At 39.8% G+C, this 25,381-nt stretch overlaps 1 protein-coding gene across 8 annotated transcripts in view; it reads left to right on the top strand.

Moving 5' to 3' along the window:
- Positions 1-24,989, top strand: part of snap91a (synaptosome associated protein 91a) — a 57,611-nt gene extending 32,622 nt beyond the window's left edge. The window contains exons 9-29 of one of the 8 annotated variants that reach the window (XM_013912950.1): positions 5,146-5,207; positions 5,350-5,358; positions 5,927-5,939; positions 6,180-6,346; positions 6,461-6,555; positions 8,866-8,874; positions 9,099-9,311; positions 10,654-10,710; positions 12,565-12,819; positions 15,512-15,595; positions 15,895-15,963; positions 16,305-16,415; positions 17,103-17,174; positions 18,540-18,764; positions 21,296-21,493; positions 21,582-21,600; positions 21,749-21,839; positions 22,083-22,178; positions 22,411-22,530; positions 23,172-23,260; positions 24,175-24,989. In XM_013912950.1, the coding sequence (XP_013768404.1) occupies positions 5,146-5,207; positions 5,350-5,358; positions 5,927-5,939; positions 6,180-6,346; positions 6,461-6,555; positions 8,866-8,874; positions 9,099-9,311; positions 10,654-10,710; positions 12,565-12,819; positions 15,512-15,595; positions 15,895-15,963; positions 16,305-16,415; positions 17,103-17,174; positions 18,540-18,764; positions 21,296-21,493; positions 21,582-21,600; positions 21,749-21,839; positions 22,083-22,178; positions 22,411-22,530; positions 23,172-23,252 (2,046 nt within the window). In that variant the 3' untranslated portion in view covers positions 23,253-23,260; positions 24,175-24,989. Of the gene's footprint in view, positions 1-5,145; positions 5,208-5,349; positions 5,359-5,926; positions 5,940-6,179; positions 6,347-6,460; positions 6,556-8,865; positions 8,875-9,098; positions 9,312-10,632; positions 10,711-12,564; positions 12,820-15,511; positions 15,596-15,894; positions 15,964-16,304; positions 16,416-17,102; positions 17,175-18,539; positions 18,765-21,295; positions 21,494-21,581; positions 21,601-21,748; positions 21,840-22,082; positions 22,179-22,410; positions 22,531-23,171; positions 23,261-24,174 lie in introns of all 8 variants that reach the window. The other 7 variants (XM_005741302.2, XM_013912948.1, XM_013912949.1 and 4 more) reach the window with 7 other exon arrangements.
- Positions 24,990-25,381: the final 392 nt, after the last annotated feature.

Genomic DNA, 25,381 nt, shown 5'->3' with positions numbered 1-25,381 from the left:
AACCTAATTTTCCAGCTGTTTCCTGAATCAGTTGCAGTTTTTAAAGCTCTGTTCTGCTGTGGAAACTCTGTGGCTAAGGTTGTTCCTTTCAGACATGGCAGCCTTGCATGAAAAGTGTGCTGTAGTGCTGTCTGAAGCTTGTTAGGTCATTGCTGAGCAAGTTGCAAAAAAACATTTGAACTGAAACAGAACACCTTTTTCTGGAGATACAGGTTGGATGGCTGTGAAATATATCAGCTCACATTAGAGTTAAAAGAAGTTATCGTGTTAGCTTTAACCTTCTGTTTCTGCATTTCAGGTACTGTCTGTTTACATGAAGTTAGCTGAGAATTTCAAAACTAGTGTCATGTCTGTGTGCTAAAAATGAGGCGTTTCTTATGTGCGTCTTCTCATTCCTAGAAACATGGAATTAAATTAGTTTTACTATTTTTAATAAAGACAAAAAAGAGCAGCTTATGTTTTTTCTGGTGAAATATTTAATGGATAGACCAGTATTTAGTCTAAGCTAAATGAGAACTTCCTAGCACTAGCTTCATATTTATCTAAACCTGAAACATCTTACACATGTCAATCATCAAAAAAAAATCTTCTTCATTAAATGTTTCAATGTTGTATTTTCCTCAGGTTTTTCCCTATTAATCTGTACACTATGTTACATTCTTCTATTGTCCCTCAATTAAAAATATAGTCAGTTATTTCTTTTATTTTATTTAATAGAAAAAAAGTGTTATTGTACTCATAAATATACATCGATTTGTGTGTAATTAGCTCACAAACTTATAATTAACTCAGGTAAAATACAAAGGAGTGTGCGTCAGTCTGTGCAAGCTGCCATGGTGTCCAGCCATATTAAAAATACAGTGGCCGAGATGGACATCGTTGTTCCGCCAAGTCATGTTTTATTTATTTGGCCACATATATTGTACAGCAGAGGTGTAGAATAAGAGAACTCGTAGGTGTTCATTTAAAGGAAAGAGATGACATGACCGGCATCTGGATAAAATGTGATTCTCTTCAACCTTCAAACCTTGGAACACATGGAAATGTGCATAAACATATTTTTTTCCCTGATATTGTTGCAAGTACTGATTGTCGGCAGATTAGAGTTTTAACCCTCCTGTCTCTGGACAGCTGACAAGAGCTGGCTAAAAAACAACAACAGTTGGTTATAACTTAACATTGTGCCAACTAATGTTAGGCTTGAGTGTCTTAAAAATCACACTTTCCCTCTAATAAACAGTTTGATTGCATTTGCACATCATATGAGATTTTTTTTTTTTTTTTTTTGCTAAGTGTCCAAGTCCAACAATATTAGATCCACTCGAAATACAATTTTACTAATGTCGGCTAACAGCAGCTGGCAGCAGCTGAGAGAAACTAACACCATCTTACTGACTCATCGACTCCTATCACTAACATGGCAGCTAACAGCAGCTAACAGTGGCTAACAGCAGTGTTCACCAACAGAAAAGTTCAAGATATCCTCAGCAACTCACCCCAGTATTGCTGCCATCAGTCAGAATTGAGCTTCTCTGTCTCATCGACTCACATCAGACCCCTTTCACAAAGTTTTATGGCTTCCTCCAGAGCAAATAAATGTAGAGACGTAGACGCATTTTGCCAGCTGAGGTAAACAGCCGAGTGACAGCATACACTTGCTACAGATGATTGACGGCTAGAGTTGTTTTACCTATAGCGGCCACAGTAGGAAGTTTTAGGAACTTAAATTGGGAGGGGTAAGAAAACAGAATTCAGTTGACTGCAATCTGCAATCTACTGGCCTCTAGTGGTAAATTTTACACAATAACTTATGAAGGAAGTTTGGGAAGCATATACAGTAAACATGGCGTTCTGGCAACATCCGGCCCCAACATGGCATGCTGATGTTCTGCTTATAGAGAAATTCTTTATTCTTTGCTTCCTTTGGGTTGGATTTCTTGACTTTTCTGACAATGCCATTCAGATGGTGGCCATATTGTAATATGAGGAAAATCTGATACAGAGTTAAGAGTCCAGACACTGACTGTTTATGACTGTTTCTGAGCAGGAGAAAAGAAAACTAAACAAATCTCTTTCTGTTATTTTGATAAAACAAGCTATAAATATTAAATGGTACTAGATCAGCTATCCAAACTGCCACAGTTTCCTTTACCAGCCACTGTTAAAAGCTATCAGCAATAAATTGTCATAACAGCATCACTGATCATTACAGACTAACCTACAGACAGTAAATTCTCTCAGAATATTGTGATAAAATGCAGTTGATGAGTGCAGGAGAAAAAACTATCAGTCTTACAGAGCCTTGAAACCTTTATTTCAGTATCTAATACAGATTTCTATTCTCGGGATGAGAATAGAAATCTGGAGGATTTACATCAGCACAAACAAGACAGAATAATTTTAGCATTGACTAACTTGCTGTGTTGTTATGTCATCACTCATGCACACTTTGTGTTGTTTTGTTGTTGTTGTTTTTGTTAGAGCAGCAAGTAGATGTAGAAATTATCCTTCCAGTGATGGCAGTGTCAGCCATACGTTCATACGTTATCCTGGAAGCTTTTTGCTATCACAGAGATTTGGTTCAGAAGCTTTTCGTATTGGCTTCCTAAAACGAGAGCCATTATTGCATTTGTCTAAGCTTTGCAATAATGGAGTTAAACAGTTAAAACGTCCTCTGCACAGAGAACAGTTTGTACTGAGTAGTGAGGACAGACACTTTAAAGTCCCAGGGTGATAATGATCTATCTATTTCTCTCAGTGTCAAGACAAAATTATCTGCCTTGTAAGTCTTCAGTTTTAAAAGGGAGCTATAAATAAACAGACCCAGAAAACTGTGCAGAGAATTAAAGAAAGTGTTATAGGAAGAACAAAAACCTTTGCTGAGATTCTTAAGAATTTTTCTAAATATCATACTATCCTTTTTACTGCACATCATTAGGTGATCATGTTGAGTTTAGCTTGATTGAGCATGCAGCTCCGCATCGTGGCTGTTATTAGCATGAAGATGCTTTTGTATCTGCTCTATTCTGAATGTGGTGTCCCGGTGCTTGTGTAACAATTATTGTTTATTGTCCATTTTAGTATGTATAATGCTATGAAAGCCTCCCCTTATTTCTTTATCATTTACTTCCAAGAACCCAGTGATTTTTCTTTAGACATTGGCTGCTTTTTTACTCATTTTCAGTTCAGTCTTTGTACAGGATTTTTTTTTTTGTTTTAGTTATGTTTTGTTTTTTATTTAGGCACTTAATACTGCTCCTTGAATCATTCAAGTATATAAAAAAAAAATCCAATTTAAGTCATTGAATAGTGGTGTGTCCCCAGAAAGAAACAGTTTTCCATGATATATTTAGGCATTTTGTTACTAGCAGCTTTTACTAAAACAAAGTTTGTTCTTTAGTTGTATGAAAGCAACATAGTTTGACCAGCATAAGCATTCCTATTTTTACACCGACAAGCTGATTCCCAAAGAGCTATTAGCCAAGAACTTTATATATTATGATATTTTGATACCCTCAGACTTTAATTCACTATGTAATAGCAATGGGAAAGCGTCTGATTGTCAACAGCTTCACTTTTCTGTGTGACAGTGATCCCAAACACACTGCCAATGCAGTAAAACCATACCTGAAAAACAAATAATAAAACACTATCAATCATGGATTGGTCTCCTCAGATTTAGGACCTCAGCATTACTGAAGCAGCGTCAGATCATCTTGAAAGAGAACAGAACAATGAATGAGTGCTTAGATTCCATTAAAGTTGAGAACTTCCTCCAACTCCCAGCTCCCCATTGAATTCAGAGTCCACTTCAAGATTCTGGTACTGACTTATAGAGCTCCTCATGGACAAGCTCCTGCCTACATCATTGAACTTCTGCAGCCCTATGTCCCTAGCAGGTCTCGTAGGTCAAGTAATCAGGGTCTACTTGTCATTCATCATACAAGCCTGAGAACTAAGGGAGACAGAGCTTTTGCCACTTTTGCTTCCAGACTGTGGAACTCTCTCCCACTGAGCTTAAGATCTCTGGACTCAGTAGCTTTTTGAAAAAAACCCAACTAAAACCCATTGTTTTAAAATTGCATTTTGTTAACTGTTGTCTGTTTTGTTTTATACTTTGTTATTCTTGTGTGAAGCACTTTGTGATCTTTTATCTAGAAAGGTGCTATATAAATGAAGTTTTAATAAAGTTTACTTACTTACAAAAGGCAGCCAACATCCAAAGAACAGCTTTGAATACGCTTCAAGAAACCTGGAGAACGATTGTGGAAGAAGGCATGCCTAAATCTGTGTCCACTGTGTGACAGAAGGTCAATTAAAATACTGTATATCAAAAACCAAAGATCAATTTACAATATTGTGAGGGTTAAAAAAGAAAAGAAAATGGATGTAAAGACCCAACAGACAACCAGCACAGAGCAGAGCTGTGTATTTGTGCCTGAATATATTTTATACATTATAAAAAATCTATTTTGGATAGCAGCAGTTTCACATTTGTTATTTTTCCTTACTGGTTTGCATGTTTTTATCGTAAGAAATTTCCATTTCTAAAAAGCAAACAAAAGACAAAACAAAAAGGAGAAGAAGCTAGCACTCCAAAAGAGCATGTTTCTTTTATGGATTTAATTAAGTGCTGGACGAAGGAGCCAGTCAGGATATTTTGCAGCCCTAATGTGTTAAAACTCAAGTCACAGTTAAGGCAATGTGCCAGCCTAAGGTTCACTTTGGAGCGGTGCATTCATAGATGTAGTAAAATGAAAATAGAGTGAGGTGTTCCAAGAGTCAGTGCTGCTGAGTCAATGTTGATTAGATTAGACAGAGAAAATAAAACTGAGCAGGGAGGACAATTATCAGAGCATCATGCAGGAATACGAGAAGGCAGAACAGCCATCAGGATATTAGCCAGTCTGCAGCCTATCAGCGTATTAGAAAAAAGGCACTTAAGTAATCTCCTCAGCTGCTGTCCTTCTATTTCATAGCCACCACGAAGAAGCCCTTGTTAAAGAGGCATTCGCACAATCCAAATGTGATCTATAAATTACCCTGTGCACCCTGGTCTGCTCTTATGCCTTTCTGTCTAACTGTACTCAACATGCTGTCTGTGTTTGAGTAATTAGCAGCCCCTCTCTGTGTATTTGTCTGCAGGCCCCCGAAAGCCTTCTGGCGTCTCTGGAGACCCACCTCAACACTTTGGAGGGGAAGAAACCGTAAGTAGATCGAACAAAACACCAATTTAGTGGGTTTTTTAACGCTTAACATCAACGTTTTTGCCGGGGTTTTGCTCATCTGTAGTAAAACTCACTAATACTTCTCCAACTTGTCATTTCTTCTTATCTTTACACAATTCAGAGAGGATAAGTAAGTAATCTCTGTCCATAAGAGTAGGACTTGTAAATGTTATTTCACCACCACCATTGTTCCCCCTTATTCATCAGTGTTTTGCCTTATTCAGGTTATACATTATTTTTATATTATTACTCAGTGATTGAATAGACACGGCGTCTGAATATCCTGCATCTTTCAGAATCATCATTTCATCATCAAATCATTTGGAGCGATGACAGGCCTTGCCTTTTCGCACATGTCATCACTAACCTAACACCTTTGTATCATCCTACTGTAGAGTCAGCCCCAACTTTTACAAAGCTTCAGTCACATGTCAGTCATTACTTTCTATGTGTAATGTCAAAATACAAAAGCTTTGTTCAAGTGGCGCTGGGGCCAAGAAGTTGTAACTCATCAATGCAGCATATATCCATTAATTGAAGATGCTTGCTTAATGGATTTGCTTTGAAATGCTTCCTGCCTGAAAACGACAAAGGGATATTTAAGCCGTCACTTTGCCTCCTGTCTCAGTAGCAGCCATTAGCTTCCATTGTGTACAGCGTTAAACTCGTTAACTCATGTGCTGTTGTTGTTCTTGCAGGTCGCCCACAAAGGTAAGCTATGCTTCATGATAATCACAATGTAGCTATGATAACAGGACTCTGTATTTATGTGTGACAACTTTCAGAGTCAAAATACAGTTGAGAACTTGAATCAAGGGCTTCACCCTTACTAGTTTTTACTTTAGATGGGTAGTGATTTATTGTTATTCATCTGTTTAGAAAGCTTGTGAATCACATTTGCTTACATGAATATATTGGTCATCATCTAACGGGGGTTGTCCTCTGCGGCAGGATGCTACCGCTAACAATAGCATGCCGGCAGCAGCAGCACCTGCTGCGCCAGCCAAGCCCGCGCCTCCCGCTGCTCCCGGTGGGCCTCCAGCCCGCCCCGTGCCGCCTGCCAAGCCCCCTCCACCCTCTGTCACTCCCACTGCACCAGTCCCCACCACTGCCAGCAAGTAAGAATTACTCATCAATATAACAGATTGTTGTAACTTATCTGCATCGATACCACATTTTAAATGGATTCCTCTGTCAACACACCCTTACTGTCTTTTTTCCCCTGTGTTCAGTGCACTTGATGATGGGTTCCTCTTGGATCTAGATCCCATGTCCTCCTCATCAGCAGGGGGCACTGCAGCGGCTTCCTCCACAACTGGATGGGGAGGTAAGGTCATTTTGATATACCAAATGAAATGTTTGAAACTCCCGTCATTTTCTGATTTGAGTACAAGCTGATATTCCCACATTTTTAGGCACTAATTGTTTATTTAGCAGCTTTGATTGACTAACATTAGCTAAAATGTTAAAAAAAAGGGGCTTTATAAATGAATGCCTACAAAGATATCATGCTAAATGCAATTAGAGACAGGTCTGACCCCAGAGTAGTCCCACAACCCATTCAATCATGCTGCATTTCATTTACCTCGGAAGTTGGATGTCAGAGCCGGGACTGATGTCACTCCCAAGTTGGGTTCATTCAAGTAATAAAAGCAAAGAAAAGTAGGATTTGTTTTGCTTCTTCGGAGGTGGAGGCAGCCATACATAATTAGAAAGCAGCACAATAATAGTTTTTTTCTTGCACTTTAAATTAACGGTGCATCAAGTTCATAGATAGAGCTGGGTCAGTGCACTGTATATGGCTTATTTAACCAGTCACAAAGACACAGCAGTGGCGGCACAGATTAGAAGTTTTATTATCGTTTACATGCACTGGGGCCATTTTGGATTATGAAGTCGGGGTTGGCGGGGCTGCCCTAACTCTCTGAGTTGTAAGTAAGGGGATGTTTCAGTTAAAAATGACTGACTGGGAATTTTGGAACTTCTGACTTCTGATTTTAAATGTAATACAACATTAGTCCCAAAGATCAAGTGTTTTAGGGAAATTATGTTCGTCATATCAGATTGCTTGTCCAATACAGAACAATACAGACTCACATGACACTGTTTCAAGGCTGTATTTTGAATTCTTAGAATAGTCAGTGTAGCTCCTGATACAATGTTCAAATCAACTGGATTCATCATTTTCAGGCAAAAAGTCAGCATCCCTATAAGCTAATGATCCATGTAGGTAAACAATCAGATCCCTGGCATTATAGAGTGTTATGAATTAAACTGTGAGATCAGCTTTTTGTTTCTAACACACTCAGCTTATTTGCTTATATATCAGACAGATCAACATCAATCTTTTTCAATGTGAGAAAAACACAGAGGAAAGAAAATTTAGATCAGATCTTCTAGTTATGAATATAGATTTTTTATAGAATTTTGGAAAGCTAACAAGATAATATATATTAATTAGTATTTTACTCTTTTAAAGACAAAGATAGAATTTATTAAAAATATGAAATGGACAGAAGGGAAGATTCAATTAAACTGGAATCTAAACATTACAAAATAAGGAGATCAGAGACATTAACGAAACATAAAAAGCAGTAAATTTATTTTAGCATCAAACACAATTAGTTAGGAAAATCAAGTTTATTGGGTGTTATTGTCATGGAAACGGTTGTAACCGCCACTTTGCCCAGCACGTCTTGGCTTCAGATATAACCCTTTGCTACTGCTGTGAGAAGTTTCTGCTAAAAGTTGTAGCTTATGTTAAACCAGACCTCCTGAAGTGTAAAGTACTGTGTATCTCATGTCCTACAGCCTTATGCCCAGCTCTTTAACATGCTGTTATGTTTAGTTTAACAGACTCACACTGTCACATTATGGTCGCTCAGCTGTGACAGGGGAGAGTTTTAGTGATGACCTTAACTTAATGTACTTCAGTGAAAGAGCACATTTTACACACTTACATCAACTTCTTCAATAAATCTGTTGTTTTTTAATGATTCAGTTACTAAACTACTCGCCGCCAGCTTTACTTTAAATTATTTGCAACCTTTTTTCAAAGCACACAGTGTGGTGAGGTGACTGCTGAGTGATTTTTCTTGCCAAAATAGAATGAATGAAAACCAAGAAGGAGAAAGAAGAAACTGAACGGAAAAACCTGCCTGTATGCTTCGGCTGGCAGCAGCATCAGTTATTTATAGTTTGTAATAAATGTGCAGAAACAAACAAACTCTTTTATTCTTCTTAAACTTTTACTGAAAATCATCGGCTTTAACAGAAAGAGAAATGGGACTCTCCTCTTTAACATTGTGAAACTTCTTGTGGTTTTAATCGCAATTTTAACGATTTTTTTCCTACATGTCCTCTGATACCTTAACCATGGCTGTGGTCCAGCCTTAGCCTTTTTAAAGCCTCAGTTATATTAATGACCCTTTCACTCAATTGGATTTGCTTTTGTCCCATCTCTGCTTTTCTGGCTTTTCCTGTAAAAGGTTGGAAGCTCTCAAATTAACCAAAAAAAATCATTACTTGGAGCATCTGCATAATTTCAAAGTATATCTCTTTCTTAACTCAGTCATTCACTGTCTCTGACCTCTCTCTCTCTCTCTCTCTCTTTGTTTTGGTTTGTGCTGTCTTGAAGATCTCTTGGGTAAGTATTCTGTTGACAGCGTCGCCTGCAGTCGCCTGTTCAACTTGTCTCTCAACCTGCAGTTCTGAATTTTCTTTTTTCTTTTTGAACTTTTCACTCACTTTGACGTCTTTGACTCTGCCGTCTTGCTCCTTCTTCCCTATTTTCTCTCCTGCTGTTTCTTCCTCTCTTTTGGGGGTTGTGACTGGGTCGTGGCATTTGGATTGCGGGGTTTATCTGCGTAGCGACTCCGGCCGCTACCGACGGAGCCTCTGAATCTCTCCTGGCAAAGAAAGAGTCTGCTGATGCCAATGCTGCGGCTGCTTCTGCCCCCGTGGCTGCCCCGCCCATAGCCCCTGCTCGTTCCACCACTGCTGCAGCTGCGCAGGCGCCCACCTCGCTGCCCATCTCTGCTCCTGCCTCCACCACCTCAGCCACAGACATCGACCTTTTCGGAGGTCAGTGTAGGTGGAGGGTAGGATGCAGACACGGCCTGCCTGCTTTTCTGCAACAAGCCCATTCATTGTTTAGTTACATAATGATAGATTTCCTTTGTTATGAAGCTTGGATTTGCTTTTGGAAACACAGGAGTGCAATATCATAACCTGACAAAAAGCATACAGGCTTTTGTCTCATCAGGTTAACCACTGAGCTTAAATGTTCTACATATTCTTTTTGATGCGAAAAACAACATCAAATGCATATTCTAACAGTAGGCAGATGAGAAATGCATTACCAAAGCTTTTCGAGGATAGAAATGTTGTTTAGCAGCACTCACAGCTCTTTTTGAAGAATATTTCCTTAATCTGAATTAAGAATCTTTTTAACATATTTTTTTGATCTTTTCTCAAGTTGCAGCTTTATTTCCAAGCCTTATTTTATCTAATATAAAATACCAAAATTAAACGGATATTTCTTCATTCTATAGCTAGAAATGTTTGAGAGTTTTTTTTTGGGGGGGGGGGGGGGGGGGGGCTGTGTTGTGTCAGATGTACTTATTTTTGGAAAAAAAATAATGCTTAGTGATGTGACTAAACATGTTTTTACGTCCTGCTTTGTGACTGCCATGCACATACTGTTGTGCTGGCTTAGTGTCCAGCTATCACGCATCATGTTTTTCACTCGGCGGGGGAAAAACCTTTACCATTTCAAATCCGCCCCCCAAAAATTAACCAGTACCGTACAGCATTATTTCATTCCCCTGCAATGTGCAAAATCATGATGCATATATTTGAGATTTGTCAATTTGTGCTTTTTGTTATCGCCCTGAATTATTTTCTTCCTATGAGTTACTAACAGTTTCTTAAATATGCCAAGACAAAAACTGGCTGAGTGCTATTTAATGATAATTTGGCATATTAGTTAATACTAACAAACATTCAGAGTACTACTAAAACACCAAAGAGAAACGACCTTTGTCCATCCCTGACCTTGACATTTCCCCTCTTGTCACAGAGTGCAAGTAACTTGTGACAACATGCCTCATTTCACGAGCCTGCACTGGTGGTGCACTCACTGAATGCAGCATTATGCAGCCCCATCAAAACAAAACTCATCATGTGACTGATGATACAATGAGATCAATCATTGCAGTTACTGGGCTGCATATTTCTTGTATTCTCTGCTTTTTCCTGATGCTGACCTCTCATTTTTCTTCCCTGTCCATTTCATCTGTTTATTCATCTTCTGTTCTATACATCCATGTGTGTGTTGGTGTGTTGGTCCGGGTGTTACGTTTTGTGTTCGCGTTCCGGCTGTTTTTCGTCTGCAATACCCTAGATGCGTTTGCACCTTCCCCAGGAGATGGTCCTGCTGCCGTGGCCGCGGGCCCTGCTGCTGATGCATTTGGTGGATCTGGTGGGTGACAAAACAGCTTTCTGTGCAAACGTGTGTGCATGGAGGTACGAGTGCGTGTGCGAATGTGAAGGCTGTTGCTTTTATTATATTAATAAAGCTGCTTCTGCTTTCATAGAAGACAGTAGAACAAACCTGCCCTCAGGTCCCACTGTCTCACCCCAAATCCTACTCCAATGCCCAAGTCATGGACCCTCTCCTCCTAATATTCATCCAGTGAATACTGCAGTAAAAAGCACAGCACAGCTATTATCTTCTCAGTATTCCAGAAATAAATGTCTTTTTTAACACCACTAACCATGACACAACTGGATTATGATGGTTATACTAATCATATTTTATTTTGGTTTTTAATAACTTGCATTCAGCTGTTCTCTTTGGCCTGCAGCAGCTTACATAGCAGAGAAACTGAAGCAACCTACATAATGTCCATTCAATAAGCAAAAATGTTACTTTACATTATAATTACCCCTACTGTAATCACAGGGTATTTAATATTTATGTGTGATTAACCTTAAAAATAACTTTATCCTGCATCCACACTTTATCTTCTGTGTAAAAGGGAAGCGCCAGCTTTTGACAACTTTGTGCATTGGTTAGCTTAGTTTTTCAACAATGAGAAGACTGGAGTGATTCCATGACTTTTTTCCAATTTTGCCACAACGTACCCCAGTACTGCTCAAAATACATTAATCGCCAAGCTTAGGTTCTAATAACTTTGTAAAATACTTAAATAAAACAAATAATTTTGTTCCTTACTTTGTCAATTGTGTTATGAACCTTGATGTTCACTATAACACTATTGCTAGGCCAAAATACATCTGTGCTTTGTTAGCTTTTCTAAGCTTCAGTTGTTGTTTTAAGTTCATGATTAGCATGTTGCCTTGCTAACTTTAAATCATTACTTGCCAAACATTAGCAAGTCACTAGTGTCAGTGTGAGCATGTTAGCATTTAGCTTATTTACCAGTGCACTGCCAAAGTTATTTACTTCAAGAATGAAGATCAAGGCCATTTACGTAGATTGATTAAGAAGTACTATATATAGTTAACTATTTTGATAAAGAAGAAGAAAACTTAATACTTAATACTTTTACTAACTTGTATACTTGACTAGACCCAGAATTACTTAATGCTAACTAGGAACCCACCCGACGGATTAATAAAGTTTTATCTTATCTTATCTCTAATTTTCTAGGTTCTTTGCTCCATGTATTGATAGGTGTCCTGCTCTTATTGATAAACCAGAAAAAAACAAAAACAACCAACAAACAAAAACTAATGCTAACTAGCAAATGGTTGACTGTGTAGTAGTTCTTTTGTAATAAGTAATATTTACGGCCCCCCCCCCCTTTTTTTTTTTGTCAACCCAAGTTAGAAAGACTTGTCACTCTAGGACAGAAGAAAACAGTTTAAATTGATTTTTAATAGATACAAGGTATTTATGGCATGTCCTTTCATTCTTATATACTGCTAGCATTGTTCACAGAGCCGGCTGTTTCCTGGACACATGGATGGTTTGGATTAGGCTTGCATGTTTGAGACAAATTGGGCATCATGGAATTATTCCACTACTAACTATAGTCCATAATTACTGTTTTTTCTTTCTATTGTATTTTCTGCTGAAGTTTGTGGATGGAGCTCTGAGTTACCATGTATTGTTTTACTTTCTTTGACCCTAACTTGACACTTCTGAGGTATTTAGCCTCACAAAAATGCTTTTTGCAGTTTTTGTCACTTTAACAAATCCTTAATTCCTCCCTTCCTCATCCCCTCTCCACTGACCCATTCCCTTCTTTTCTAATCATTACCCCCTCCCTAACTCCTGAACGCCACCAACCTGCTGCTCTTTGCGAAGACCCCTTCGCTACGACGGAGGGCAGTGCGGACATTGCTCCAGAACTGGACCTGTTTGCTATGAAGCCCACCGACACGGGGGCGGATGCTGCTGCCATTACTCCTCCCACCTCTAGTGATGCGCCGACTATCATCGCCCCCATTGCTGCCCCCACCCCTTCTTCCACTAATACCACCACCACAACTACTACTGCCACAACCTCCACCGACACCACCACAGAGTCTGCAGCTGCCCCGACTCTAGATCTCTTTGGTGGTAAAGTCTTCTCGCTCTCATTATGCCTCTCACTGCATTGCCCTGCATTATGACAATGGTGATGATGATGGTATTAATAATTATGATGATTGTGTTGCTCTTGGTATTGATGATGATGATGATGGTGAAAATTACAATAACTTGCCCAGTCCCTACATTCTGATTTGTTTTTATATTTTTCCATGATACCTTTCCTTTAGATTGTTTATAGTCAATCAAGCATTTTGACCTCTTCTGTTAAAAAACCCCCAAAAAACATGAATATAGCGAATTAGAAAAAATCTCCAAAGCCAGTTTTAAAATTGAATATTATTTACCGACCGGGGACCAAAACTTGTACTTATTTGATCTCTGTGGATAAAAGAAAATTTTGTTTTGTGTTTATTAACAGAGGTGGCTCAAATTGTGTTGATTTTTTAATATTACTAACAGTCTCCCAAACTTGGAGGGAAGAAAAGTGTTTTCTTCTCCTGCTTGTGGCCAGAGTTTTTAGATACTGGTGGATGGGAATGCTGTATTGTAGCTTATGCATCTGAGTTAAAAGGGAATATCGCTAAATGTCAGAATTAAAGAACAGAATTTGTCTATGTTTGTTTTTCAGTGTGTGGAAAGGTCTAATAACCCAAAGGCCTTAAGAAGCCCAAATAAGAATTGTTTTTGCTGTATATCTTTGCCAAAGCTAGCGATAGTACACTGATTCTGATATTCATGATAAGTATACTTTGGTCATCTGCTGAGCTTTCTCAAACTCAGCAGAGCTGAGCCATTGATTTCTAAGTTTTGTTGAACCTTTAGGTTTTTTAAAATTATCAGTGGATTGCTTGTTATGAATTTTAGTGCACTCGTTTTTAAATTAATTATAATAACTCATCTAGTCTCAGCATGAAGGTTAAGTAATTTTAGTTAATCTATGACAACTTAGACCTGCCAGGGCACAAGGGACATGGGCCCACCCTCCTGTCAGCCCGCCACCTGCAGGAGATGCCGTAGGGGTCGGGTGCAGTGTGCACTGAGTGGCGACCCGGGGCAGAGACCCTGGCAGACTGATCCCCATCTACCAAGACTAACAACTGGGACATTTAATGTCATCTCTCTGGTGGTGAAGAAGCCTGAGCTAGTGTGAAAGGTTGAGAGGTACCAACTAGATATATTCAGGCTCACCTCAATGCATGGCTTGGGCTCCAGAACCAGTCTCTTGGAAAACGGCTGGACTGTCTAACTCTGGAGTTGCCCTTGGTGAGAGATGGCAGGCTGGGTGGGTATCTTAATATCCCATCTGGTTGCTGCCTGTACATTGGAGTTTTTGAATGAGAGGGTTTGTTCCCTGTGCCTTCGGGTCGGGGAATGGGTCCTGACTGTTGTTTGTGCCTACGCACTGAACGACAGTTCAGAGTACCCGACATTCCTGTAGGAGCTTGATTTGGAGGAACGGCCTGCCAGATCTGAACCCAACCAGTGTTCTCTTACTGGACTTATGTATAAACCACAGTCTTTCCATAGCAAAAACCATGTTCGAACATAAGGGTGTCTACAAGTGCATGTGGCACCAGCAGGTCGATGATCAATTATTTAATTGTATCTTCAGATCTGCAGCCATATGTTCTGGATACCTGGGTGAAGAGAGGCACTGAGCTGTCAACTGATTACCACCTGGCGGGGAGTTGGATCAGGTATTGGGGGAGGATGCTGGACAGACATGGGGTGCCTAAACATATAGTGAGATCTTCAACTCCCTTGACAGCATAGCTTAGACAGCATTTCGAGGTAGACTGGGGACATTGAGTCAGAATGAACCATTTTCAACGCCTCCATTGCTGAAGCAGCTGCACCGATGCGGGCGCAAGGTGGTTGGTGCCTGTCATGGTGGTAACCCCCTAACTAGATGGTTGACACTGGAGGTGAAGGGAACCGTCAGGCTGAAGAAGGAGTCCTATTGTGCTTGGTTAGCCTGTGGGACTTCTGAGGCAGTCGATAGGTACTGACAGGCCAAGCGGAACGTGGCTAAAGCAAAAACTTGGGTGTGTGTAAAGAAGCCATTGAGAAAGAATTTTGAACTAATCATACTCCCTCCAAAATCAACTTGGTAGTTTGATACTAATATATATATATATATATATATTTGTTTAGCATCAGAAGGGATCAAACACATTTTGTTTTATCCAACAAATGTAGCAAATGTACAAAGGTAAATGACAGTCCTCTTCTGAGTTTTTGTTTGTTGCTAATTATTAGCATACTAACATGCTAACATGAAATTAGCTGAAGAAGCCAGATATCAGAATATTGTCATGCCAACATTACTGTTTAGCTCAGAATGCCACACAGCTACAAACAGGATTTTCTAAATGAAAGTATGTTTATATATGTTTTATTGGAGGGCAAAGGAAATGCCAGGTGTTGAAAACCTCTCCCGTTAGTCTTCTTATCTCTTAGCTCTTGAATTTTGAACATGGCAGATTGTAGTGATTATTATATAGAAAATATGTAAGTTTGTCTTCATGCTTAACTTTGGCAATATTTCCCTTTTAACTCTGATTCTGCATTGCACTGGATAGATACACAGCAACTTATCCATTTAATAATCAAAATATCTGCTCTCTCTGCTTTCCCCTCATCTCTCTTCTGAATCCATTTTGTATGCACTGGACTTTGGACTCTGAATGTACATATGATTGTGTGTCCTTGTTCGTAGATATGTTTGATTCTATGCCTGAGCAAAGCCCTACCACTGAATCCAAAGCTGCTACCACTCCTAGCGTAGACCTTTTTGGTGCAGGTACAGGAGTTGATATCCATTTCTCTGTCTATGGAACCTCTTCATCTCCTCTGGTTTCTATATGTCCACTCCTCTGTCAGCTGTTCTTTTTCCTCACCTCTTGGTTTGTCCCCCCATAGTGGTATGTGACAACTGTGCATGCATCCCACTCGTCAATTACCGGATAATCGTTGTGGCTGCTTTCTTTCTATGCTTTATCTTTCTACCTGCCACGCTAATGCTTTTTTTTTTTTTTTTGCCCAACCTCCATGGTTTTCTTCTTTCTCGTATTCTGCCTCTTGCTTGCGTTGGTAAATTAGACCTTCCTGCTGTTTCACGCGGGCCCTCTCCTTTGCCCGAGCCGGCTCCGGCTGGAGACATTGTGACGGGTGAGTCAAGCTGCTTTACCTTTACTGCATCACTGTTTCCCTTCCTTTTTTATGAGGGGTGCAGCCAGACAAGTTTTTGCATGGTACTGGGGTCTGCATGCACATGCAGACCAGACCTCTACTTCCAAAGGATGCACGCTTCAAGGATGTGGATACACAGTTAAGATGCAGGGATGCTTGCTTCCTCCTTCTGCTTCTTCTTCTCTGCATGTCTGCTTTAGTCTTTTTAGAACAGGCAGGAAAAAAAACCCTACATGAGCAGAGGAGTCTGTCACTGGAACTGAAGCAGTGATTAATAAAACTGATTTAATTAAATCTCTTTTTCTATCTCTTCTGTCCAGATTCGTTTTCATCTCCTGCTCCTACCCCTGCCCCGGCTCCTGCTTCTGTTCCTGCGGCAGGGACCTCATCTCCACCTAAAGCAGAGCCAGAGCCTGTCATTGACCTGTTGGGTACTGTACATACAACACCAACTGACAGATATATACGATTTGCGAGAGATTTGTTAAGAGTTGTAGAGTTTGTTAGAGTTAATAAAGTGTAAACCCACTTTATTAATGTCTCAAATACACTCACATTCGGTAAGCATCAGTGTCCTGATACCATAAAGCATATGTACGCTCACTCAATAGATGTTATTTAAGTACTGACTTGACATCCCACACTGGTATATCACTTCTACAATAAAATGTGACATATAATTGATGTTGATGTACTTTGTGCCTCATATTATTTGACTTTTCCGTATCTTTCTTTTGTTTGTTTGTTTTTTGTGGGTTTGTTTTGTTTTGGGTTTTTTAATTTGGGGGGGGGGGGGGGGTATCCTAGAGGATTTATTTCTCTATGTCAGGGGTGGGGAACTCCAGGCCTCAAGTGCCGGTGTCCTGCAGGTTTTATATGTGTCCTTGAACCAACACAGATGTTTTCCTTGTATTTTCTGTTAAATCAATTCTTGGATGGATTGCCTTAAAATCTGATTTGATTTAACCTTTTTTGTTCACACTTTTTCTTTTTCTTTTATAAAGATAATTTTGTGTCCTACCCACCCCTTCGTTGTGTCTCATTTTGTGTACCAGGGCTGACCTCTCATCCTTTTCTGCCCTCCATGCTGCCTTGTGGATAACTGGATGCTCCCGTAGACTCTTTCGGGGGCCCTGTGGAGGAAACGCAGAGTTCTGCTCCTGTAGGACTTGAAGACGACCTGCTGGGAGGTGAGTCTCTTCTAGTTGTCACTCTTTGGAGTTCCATCACAGTGTTTCATGCGAATCAAAAGACTGAATGGACAGAAAACTTTAAGTAAGTTGTGCTGAAAAGTCTTTTAAAAACTTTTCATTTTGGCAAATGGTTGATTGGAGAGTCTTACGCTGATTAAGATGTCGTCAATAAAGTAATGACTTGGCAGCTCTAGTTGAATTAATTGCACAGCTGTTCCAGAGTGACTTAGGACTCATTTGGAATATGTCTTTCCTCCACGACCTCCCAATGACATCATGGCTATGTCTTGCCCATCTCATTTAGATCTTTATTGAATAGTTGATGAACCTACTGGGAGGTGCAGTTGTGCATTAGCTACATTGAAACTACAAAACCTTTAGAAGTAGATGATGATACCCAGACACTTGGCAAGCATTTATTTGGCTCTGTGTATGTCACTGTAAAAAGAAAACTGTGCAGATCTGGCCCAGTAAATGTTTCAGTGCATTACAGAAATAGTCAATTTAAGTGAAAGTCTTGCTTTCAGAACTGTCATAATAAGACTAATGCAGAGTGTATTGGCAGCATACACTGTTATAACTCATTAACCCCAACGCTTCAACATTACACAGTTTTTTCTCTTCTTTCAGCTGTTAAATACTGCTAAATGCCTTTATAACTGAAACATCTAGAAATAAATTTTGTCAGGTAACTGTGGAAGAAAAAAGGTATTTATTTAAATCATTATCAGCATCAGTTCAATCTTCTCAAGGCACTTTACATCAGAAGGTAAAGATCTACCATAATAGTGAGAGATCTATCCCTATGACCAAGCACTTGGCTATAGCAGGGAGGAAAGCTTCTTTTTTTAACAGGAAGAGCCCTCCACCAGAACCAGGCTCAGGGAGGGGAAATCATCTCCTGCAACCAGATGTTGGGATTAGTGTAAACAGGAGACCGTTCATGGAAAGCCCACTAGCAGCCTGAGGCCAGCAGCAAAACTAAGGGATGGTTCAGGGTTTCCTGATTCAGCGTCAACTCCAAGTTTTATGAAACAGGGAAGTTGGAAGTCTGATCTTTAAAGTAGATTGGTATCTGCCTTCTGAACCATAAACTAATAGCTTGTTCCACAGGAGAGGAATCTGATAGTTGAAGGCTTTGTCTCTCATTATACATTTGGAGACTGTGAATGACAAGTCAGCCTTCAGTCTGACAGCAAAGTGCTCTGTTGGGACATTATGATACTATGAATTCTAAAGATATGTTGGAACATGAATATTTTATCTGTTTTCCTTTCGGAGGGATGATCTGTTCCTGTTTATTTCACTGTGCTGATGCAGTACTCGGTATGATTCTACAGTCCTGTTGTTTATATCCTTCAGGATTAATGTCCCCCACCCTCACCCCTGCTGCCGCTCCAGCCCTGGCTCCAGCTCTGGTGCAGAATGACCTCCTAGAGACGGGTTTTGATGCCTTGGGCGCGCTTTCTTCGCCAGCTCCACCAGTACCTGCTGTAGTGGCCGTAGTACCAATAGTTCCAGCTCCAGCAGCAGCAGTAGAACCTCCATCCACTACATCAGCACCCTCTGGTGGCTTTGATGCTTCAAGTAAGTGGTTGTTATGTTGCTTCATTTTAGTGATTGATGTCATTGTCTTGTGAGTTAAGAGAATTTTATGAAATATTTTGTTGATATTTGCACAGGTCTTGCTTGATGTGCATTAATCTCGGTTTGCTTTATTAAAGCCGAGCACTCTTAACAGCTGACCTAGTTATTGTTACCTGCTGACAGCTTGATTTCTGCATGAATGAGACGCTGACGTGCTGGGGTCACAGTCTGACGTAAAACTCTTGTTCCTGCTGACTGCTTTATTCCTCAGCACCGCTGCTTCTTTTGCACTGGTCTTTCTCTCTTAGTCTCCTCTATTTTACTTCTTTAACTTTCACAAATGCTGTGCTTTCTTCACCTCCCCACTCACCCCTCCACTCTCCCTTCTTTCTATTTTCTTGCTTTCTTTCTGTGTTTCTCCTCTGCTTTACACATCTTGTTCCCTCATCACCCTCCTTCCACTCTGCTGGGTCATTGCTTGCTTCTTCTAATCTGTAACTGGTGAGTTAAACCCTGCGGTGGATAACAGCATGCCCTTTGGACAACTCTCCCTTACTGTTTTCTTTACCAAAGCTGTTCCCAAGTTGCATGTTGTCTCCTGCATGAGACACGATTGGTGCTTACCCTTAATGCATCTACGTTTCCCTTCAGTCTTTTGGATTTTAGCCTCTTGGAGTAACCACATGCCATCAAGGCTTCAGCAACATCTTTCAAACCTTCCTTTTTTTTAAAGCATTACTCTGATGAAACCTAATAGATTGGCGTCGTATGATTAAACCTACTGCAAGCATTAGTCAAAGACTAAAGGTTATGGTCTACTTCCTGCAGTTACAGTTCATTCAGATCCACTACAGACTAAAGAAGATTAATGGTTCCACCTGTAAGATTTTTATATTTTGCTGTATGGCTCTGTTTTAGGACTTCCCCACCCTTTCACACACATACAGGGAAAGCTAGAGGCAGGGAGATCAGTAGAAAGTGGAAAAGAGGAGCTAGGTGGAGGCAGATTGCAAAGTGACTTGCAGATGGGCAGCTTCTTTGGGTAGGCTATACCAGCTTAAAGGTACAGTCCGTCATTTTTTTAATTTAATTTAATTTAAAAAATGTACTCATAAATATATATTGATTTGTTTGCAACTACATTTTCCAACAACTTGATGCATTCTCATAAACTTAGAATTAATACATTAAAAATACACTGGAGCAGATGGTGGTTTGTCGAAGGATGTTATGTATGTGGCAAGACTGGCCATAGAGATGAGAACTCATAGGTGTTCGTGTGTTACAGAGGCACATTTTCTGAACCTTCACACTTGAGATATGAAGGATAGTACACATGGGGTTTTTTTTTCATCAGAGAAGGGGTCTCCTGGGGGACTTCCGGTAATGGCGTTTACTGAGTAGATGTGTTTTTGGTCCACTCTGCTACACGGTTCAGTATTTACCTTGCTAACCTACCTCTATGAGATTTTGAATCCCAGTTTTGGATGTCTCTTGCCATTGTCGACTACCCATGATCCAAAGAATGTCAAAGGGTAAACAAGAGAAGGGGTCTCCTTTACCAAAGAAGTGAAAACTCAAGAGACAAGCCTCTAAAACATGCAAAAACAGCAGATTAGGAATGTGGCTTTCCCGTCTCTGGACAGCTGAGAACAAGCCAGCTAAACAGCAACTGCAGATGGTTAAGCTAACATTGTACCAGCTAATGTTAGGTCAAACTATCAACTGTTTCTCTCTCTGATAAACAGATGGATGACCCTGTCACATTGCATGAGAGTTTATTTACTAAATGTCTGAGTCCAGCAATGTTAGATACACTTCAAAGAAAGTTTCACTAACACTGGCTAATAGCAGCTAACAGCTGCTAACACTAGCTAACAGCAGATAACAAAGGCTAACACCAGTGCTTAAAAACAGGAAAGTTCAGGATATCCTCAGCAACTCACCTCAGACAGAAGTGAACTTCTCTGTCTCATCGACTTGTGCTTTCACAAAATTTCAGAGCATGGTCTATATGAGATATTACAAAGAATTTGTAGCCGAACAATCAGCTGAAGAGGACTGGCATTTCTGGAGCAAATGTTATATCCAATTTTTGCCAAAGCTGTTACTTCTGCTTGCCTGCTTATACACTGTGAAGCTGTTAATAAAATTAAAATTGATCGTTTGTACATGCATATATACCACAACAAACAGCCAACTTGTAACAATACAGTACTTCTTGTAAGTTGGAATTAAACCAGCTGGCCTTGATGACACCTGGTTTAGAACATGTCCTCCAGATGTTGCTGGTTTTTAAGTTCTGAGATGTGACAATCTTAACTGGTTGAGCAGCTGACCAAGTGAGTTCAATTGGTGCAGTTTTGCCCTCAAATGTATTACCAGACATTGTGCATGTGATACACAACTGAATACTTATGCTGTCACAGCCAGATTGTCCCACTCATCATACTGTCTGCTCTGTGTTCGTTAACGTAGGGATTGACAGGTTTGTAATCTATGTTGTTTTATCCCACCTTCCCACCATCAAGTGTTTGATGGATTAGGTGACTTGCTGATGCCTAGTGTAACGCCCCAGAGCACTGGGGGCAGCACTACTGGAAGCACTGCAGGAAGCATGGGAACTCCTGTTGCAATGGGGGGTATTGCAGCCGCTCCATCCGCCACCCCTCCTGCTACCAAAACCATTGTAGGAGATCTGGACACATCGCTGGCCAACCTGGTTGGAGGTAAACTGTAGCTTTCCCTGTATGGAGTTCTATTATTTGTCTTCTTACATAGAAAGGTAACTCATTCTTCCTTCTTTTTCCTGTTCAGACCTTGGAGTAAAGAAAAAGTAAGTGTGTGAATTCTATAAAAATTAGTTAATCATTAGATTTGCAAACCCTTTCTTTCTTTTTGCTCATTTGGCCCAAAAAGACAGAGATTGAAGTGACATTAATTGCATATATCTTGACTTGTATCCTACATTTAAACTCCTTTAGGGACTCACAGAGTGAGAAGAAGCTAACAGGAGGCGCAAACTGGATGCCACAGGTAGCCCCCACAAGCTGGGCTACACCGGGAGCCCCCATGGTAAGAACAGTATTCATTCCATCAGGATCAGAATACGCTTTATATGAAAAGCAGCCTTTCTGAAAACTAAGTTTAGAAGTGTGCGTTTGTACTGCCACGGGTTTATCAGTAACTACATTTCTTTTAATCTGTACTTTCATTTAATCTGGACAGTAAAATCAGGTCACTTAGGCAGCCACTGTGCAGACACTTCCTGAACCAAGATGTGTTATTGTGACATGTTCACCTGTTTGTTCTCTTTAGACCGGTTCCACGCCTGGAGCTCCTGGGGTGCCAGGAGCAGCTCCCCCTGGTGCAGCCATGGTGCCACCAATGAGTGCACAACCTGGCTTTGGCATGGTAAGCTTAATTTAATTTATAATTAATCTTTTCTGAGGATTGTAGAGAGCTTCTAAACTAAGAAATGTTTTTTTCCTTATGCTTAACTTTGTTTAACTGACTGAATGCATATTTTTGAAAACAGACATCCAAAAACTACACCCCTTTGACCTGCTTTTCTATCTTATTGCATTTTTTGGGAATTGGGGAATTGTATCGCTCCAAGACTGATGTCCTTCCCTTGTCTTACCAGCCTCCTGCAGCAGGGCCTGGAGCTCCTGTGATGCAGCCCATGATGGGACAGTCCATGATGAGACCTCCCTTCACTGGGGTGGCCGGAGTTGCACCTGGAGCCGCTGCACCAGGAGCACCGGTAACACATCACAGTCTTTCCCTCAAAATTAGGCTGTATTTTCGCATGCTTGTTTAAGTGGGAAACTCAGGATAGCTAAATGAAATAAAGAGCTGCTATAACAGCAACTTGACCAGTCTGCTAATATGGAAACATTAGGTGAGAAGGGCTAAAGGTAGCTGGTTAGCAGGGGCTAAACTTTTAAAAACACATCGATTGGGTTGTCTGACAGTAAATTAATTGTGCCGTGATCTGTGCATATATATGTATATTTATACTGGCTTTTATGTATCAATTTAATAGTTCTGGTTTTCATATAGATCTATAGAGATATTCCTTACAAGCATTGCTTATATTATTAAGAATCATAATAAGAAAACAATTTTTTGTCCATTACAAAGCTGTGGGACTTCGTCCTAGCAAACAGCAAAACTACAACATAAAGTACAGTATATAAGCTCCAGTAAACTTCTCTGTGAATGTGCTACAAAAACGCATTAAAAAGCACATAAAAACAATGTAAAACAACATAAATGAGCTACAGTACATGTTGGGAGTCAATCTAAAAAAATGTTACTTAATTTTGAATTTAATTAGTTATATCTTCTTATCTAAAATATTTGTGGTCAATTTAAGAAGATCTGTGTGTCCTGTTTCTCCAGCTTTCTCCAGGACCTGCAAGCCAGAGCCCCAAGAAGCCCAAGGACCCATTGGCAGAACTTGACCTCAAGGACTTCTTATAACGCTCCAGGTGGGAGCTCATGAAAGAATTCTTGTTGTACGTTTGTTGGAATCATGTGACTTGGCAGTGCCACTGCAAATCTGAGTTCAGAGCTTTAAAAAGTCATCAACAAACAATAAAGCCATATACAGCATCTTCAGGGTTTTTTTCTGCTTTTAGCTGAAGTTAAATAAATATTTTATTTCTGTGCTTTTATATCCACAAAAATAAAATGACTAAGAATGAGCTTTGGGTTAAATAAAACCCAGGTGGAATTGAGCGTCTTCAGCTAGGATTAATACTAGTGTGATTAAGGTTGTAATCCTGTTTAAAGGTTCATATGATGCAGAATTCAGAGCTTAATCAATGATATCAAGCTGCACGGTCCACAAAGCAACAAAACCGCATCAAACTATTACATTTCCATAGCTATGCTTCACAGTTGATATGAGGCTACTCTGGAGAAGTTTTTCCTAATTGAATTTTAATTTTATGGATTAAACATCTAATAAACTGTGTGCAACTGATCAGTTTTCTTAATTTAAATGATGAAAGCACTTCTAAAGTTTGATTTTACATTATACTTGGTTAAATATGTCATCACTAGCTGCGGGTTTCTAAGCCGGCGGTGTTGTTTAATGGTTTAGATATTTTATAGATTGCTGTGGTTGAATGTACGTAATTGAAAACACAGATATACACACAGGTAGTAAACTTGATTTAATGTTTGGTAGTTTTCAATCTGCATCTTTAATGTCAGGTATTTGGTCTTCAAAAGGATACTCATGAACTTCTTGAATATAAGAAACATGAAAATCAGCTGGTTTCAGATCATCGCTTTGCAAAACAAAACTCACAGTCAGCTTCCAGTACAGACCTTTTCATTTGCCTCCAGAACAAAATGACTTTTATATTAAAAATGCTCTCTATTTCCTGTCTTCCAGCTGCTTCCCTCTTTGGATGAGAGCCCCCTCACCTTTTTACCTGGTGTCTGTCAACATCTCAGAACACCAGCGATGTTCAGCTATTCAACCTTATTAAGAGCCTCTTTTCTCCACCCTACTCCAGCCCAGCCCTTCTCCTGTGTGATGTTGTAGCACAAACTGTGAAAGTGAACCATAGCGGATTACATATAAATATACGAGAAAAAAATAAAAGCGTGTGCTTATGTCGATGTACCAAACTTTTGTCTAAACAAAATCACTTAAAAAAAAAAATTAAGCGCGAGAAAGCGAAGGCGTACGTGTTCGGATTCATTTCTAGTACTAAGTCGAATGATGGATGTGCTTTGGTGTCCTGAGCTCCTCCCCTTATTTGTCTCCACCCCTTTCTTTGTCCGTACCTCCTTGTAAAGGGGGAGGGGCTCTCCTTTTGTCCCGCTCTGATTGGATGAGAGTGGGAAAAACAAACAAAGCCCCGGGAGATTTTTCTGAGAAACATGCTGTGTGTTGTTTACAGAAAGGTCCTCTTTGATGTACATAGATTTCTCCGGGCGAGGATTTCGTCTCTATTCTGTACGTGTGTTGAAGAGAAATATAAATGTGAGTCAGACATGAAGTTGTAAGAAGTGGTGTGAGTATCCTTCTATTTACCATCATCTTTCAACACTATTTGGAAGCAAATATGACTACCGCTACATGATTAATATACTGTGTATTTAGAAACCTCTTCTATGGGCTTCTGAGTCATACAAGACCAGCAAGTGATCCTTTTGTTTGTTTCTCTTGTTTTTAACTGGTGGCTTATTTTTCTACATTTCTTCTTTTGTGTTTTTGTTTTATGTTATTCATTTGTATATGTTCTCTTTGTTTTAGAATAATCCTCCATACTGCTACTGATATTTGCTGGTATTGCTATTACAGGACATATCTTAAAATGTACTTCTTCAGCACGGAGGTAAATTCAGACTATTCCTGTCTAACTGTCTACGTAAGTCTGCTTTTGACACTTCTCACACGGGGAATGTCTGGTGCCTGTTCTTTCTTTCAGACTTTCTCAATAGCAATGCCATACCAAACCCTGTGTTCAGCCAGCCCAAATTAATCAATCTGACATCCAGTTGATTTAAGGATTGAAATTTATATTGAGTCATTTCTAAGAACAGCAGTTAATCAACATGGTAACCTAGCAACAACTAGAAAATCCCATCAC

This window comes from Pundamilia nyererei, unplaced genomic scaffold, assembly GCF_000239375.1.
Source record: "Pundamilia nyererei isolate P.nyererei 1_Seehausen unplaced genomic scaffold, PunNye1.0 scaffold00109, whole genome shotgun sequence".
Lineage (NCBI taxonomy): Eukaryota > Metazoa > Chordata > Actinopteri > Cichliformes > Cichlidae > Pundamilia > Pundamilia nyererei.
Note: the sequence above shows the minus strand (reverse complement) of the source record. Positions and strands in the feature narration are given on the sequence as shown.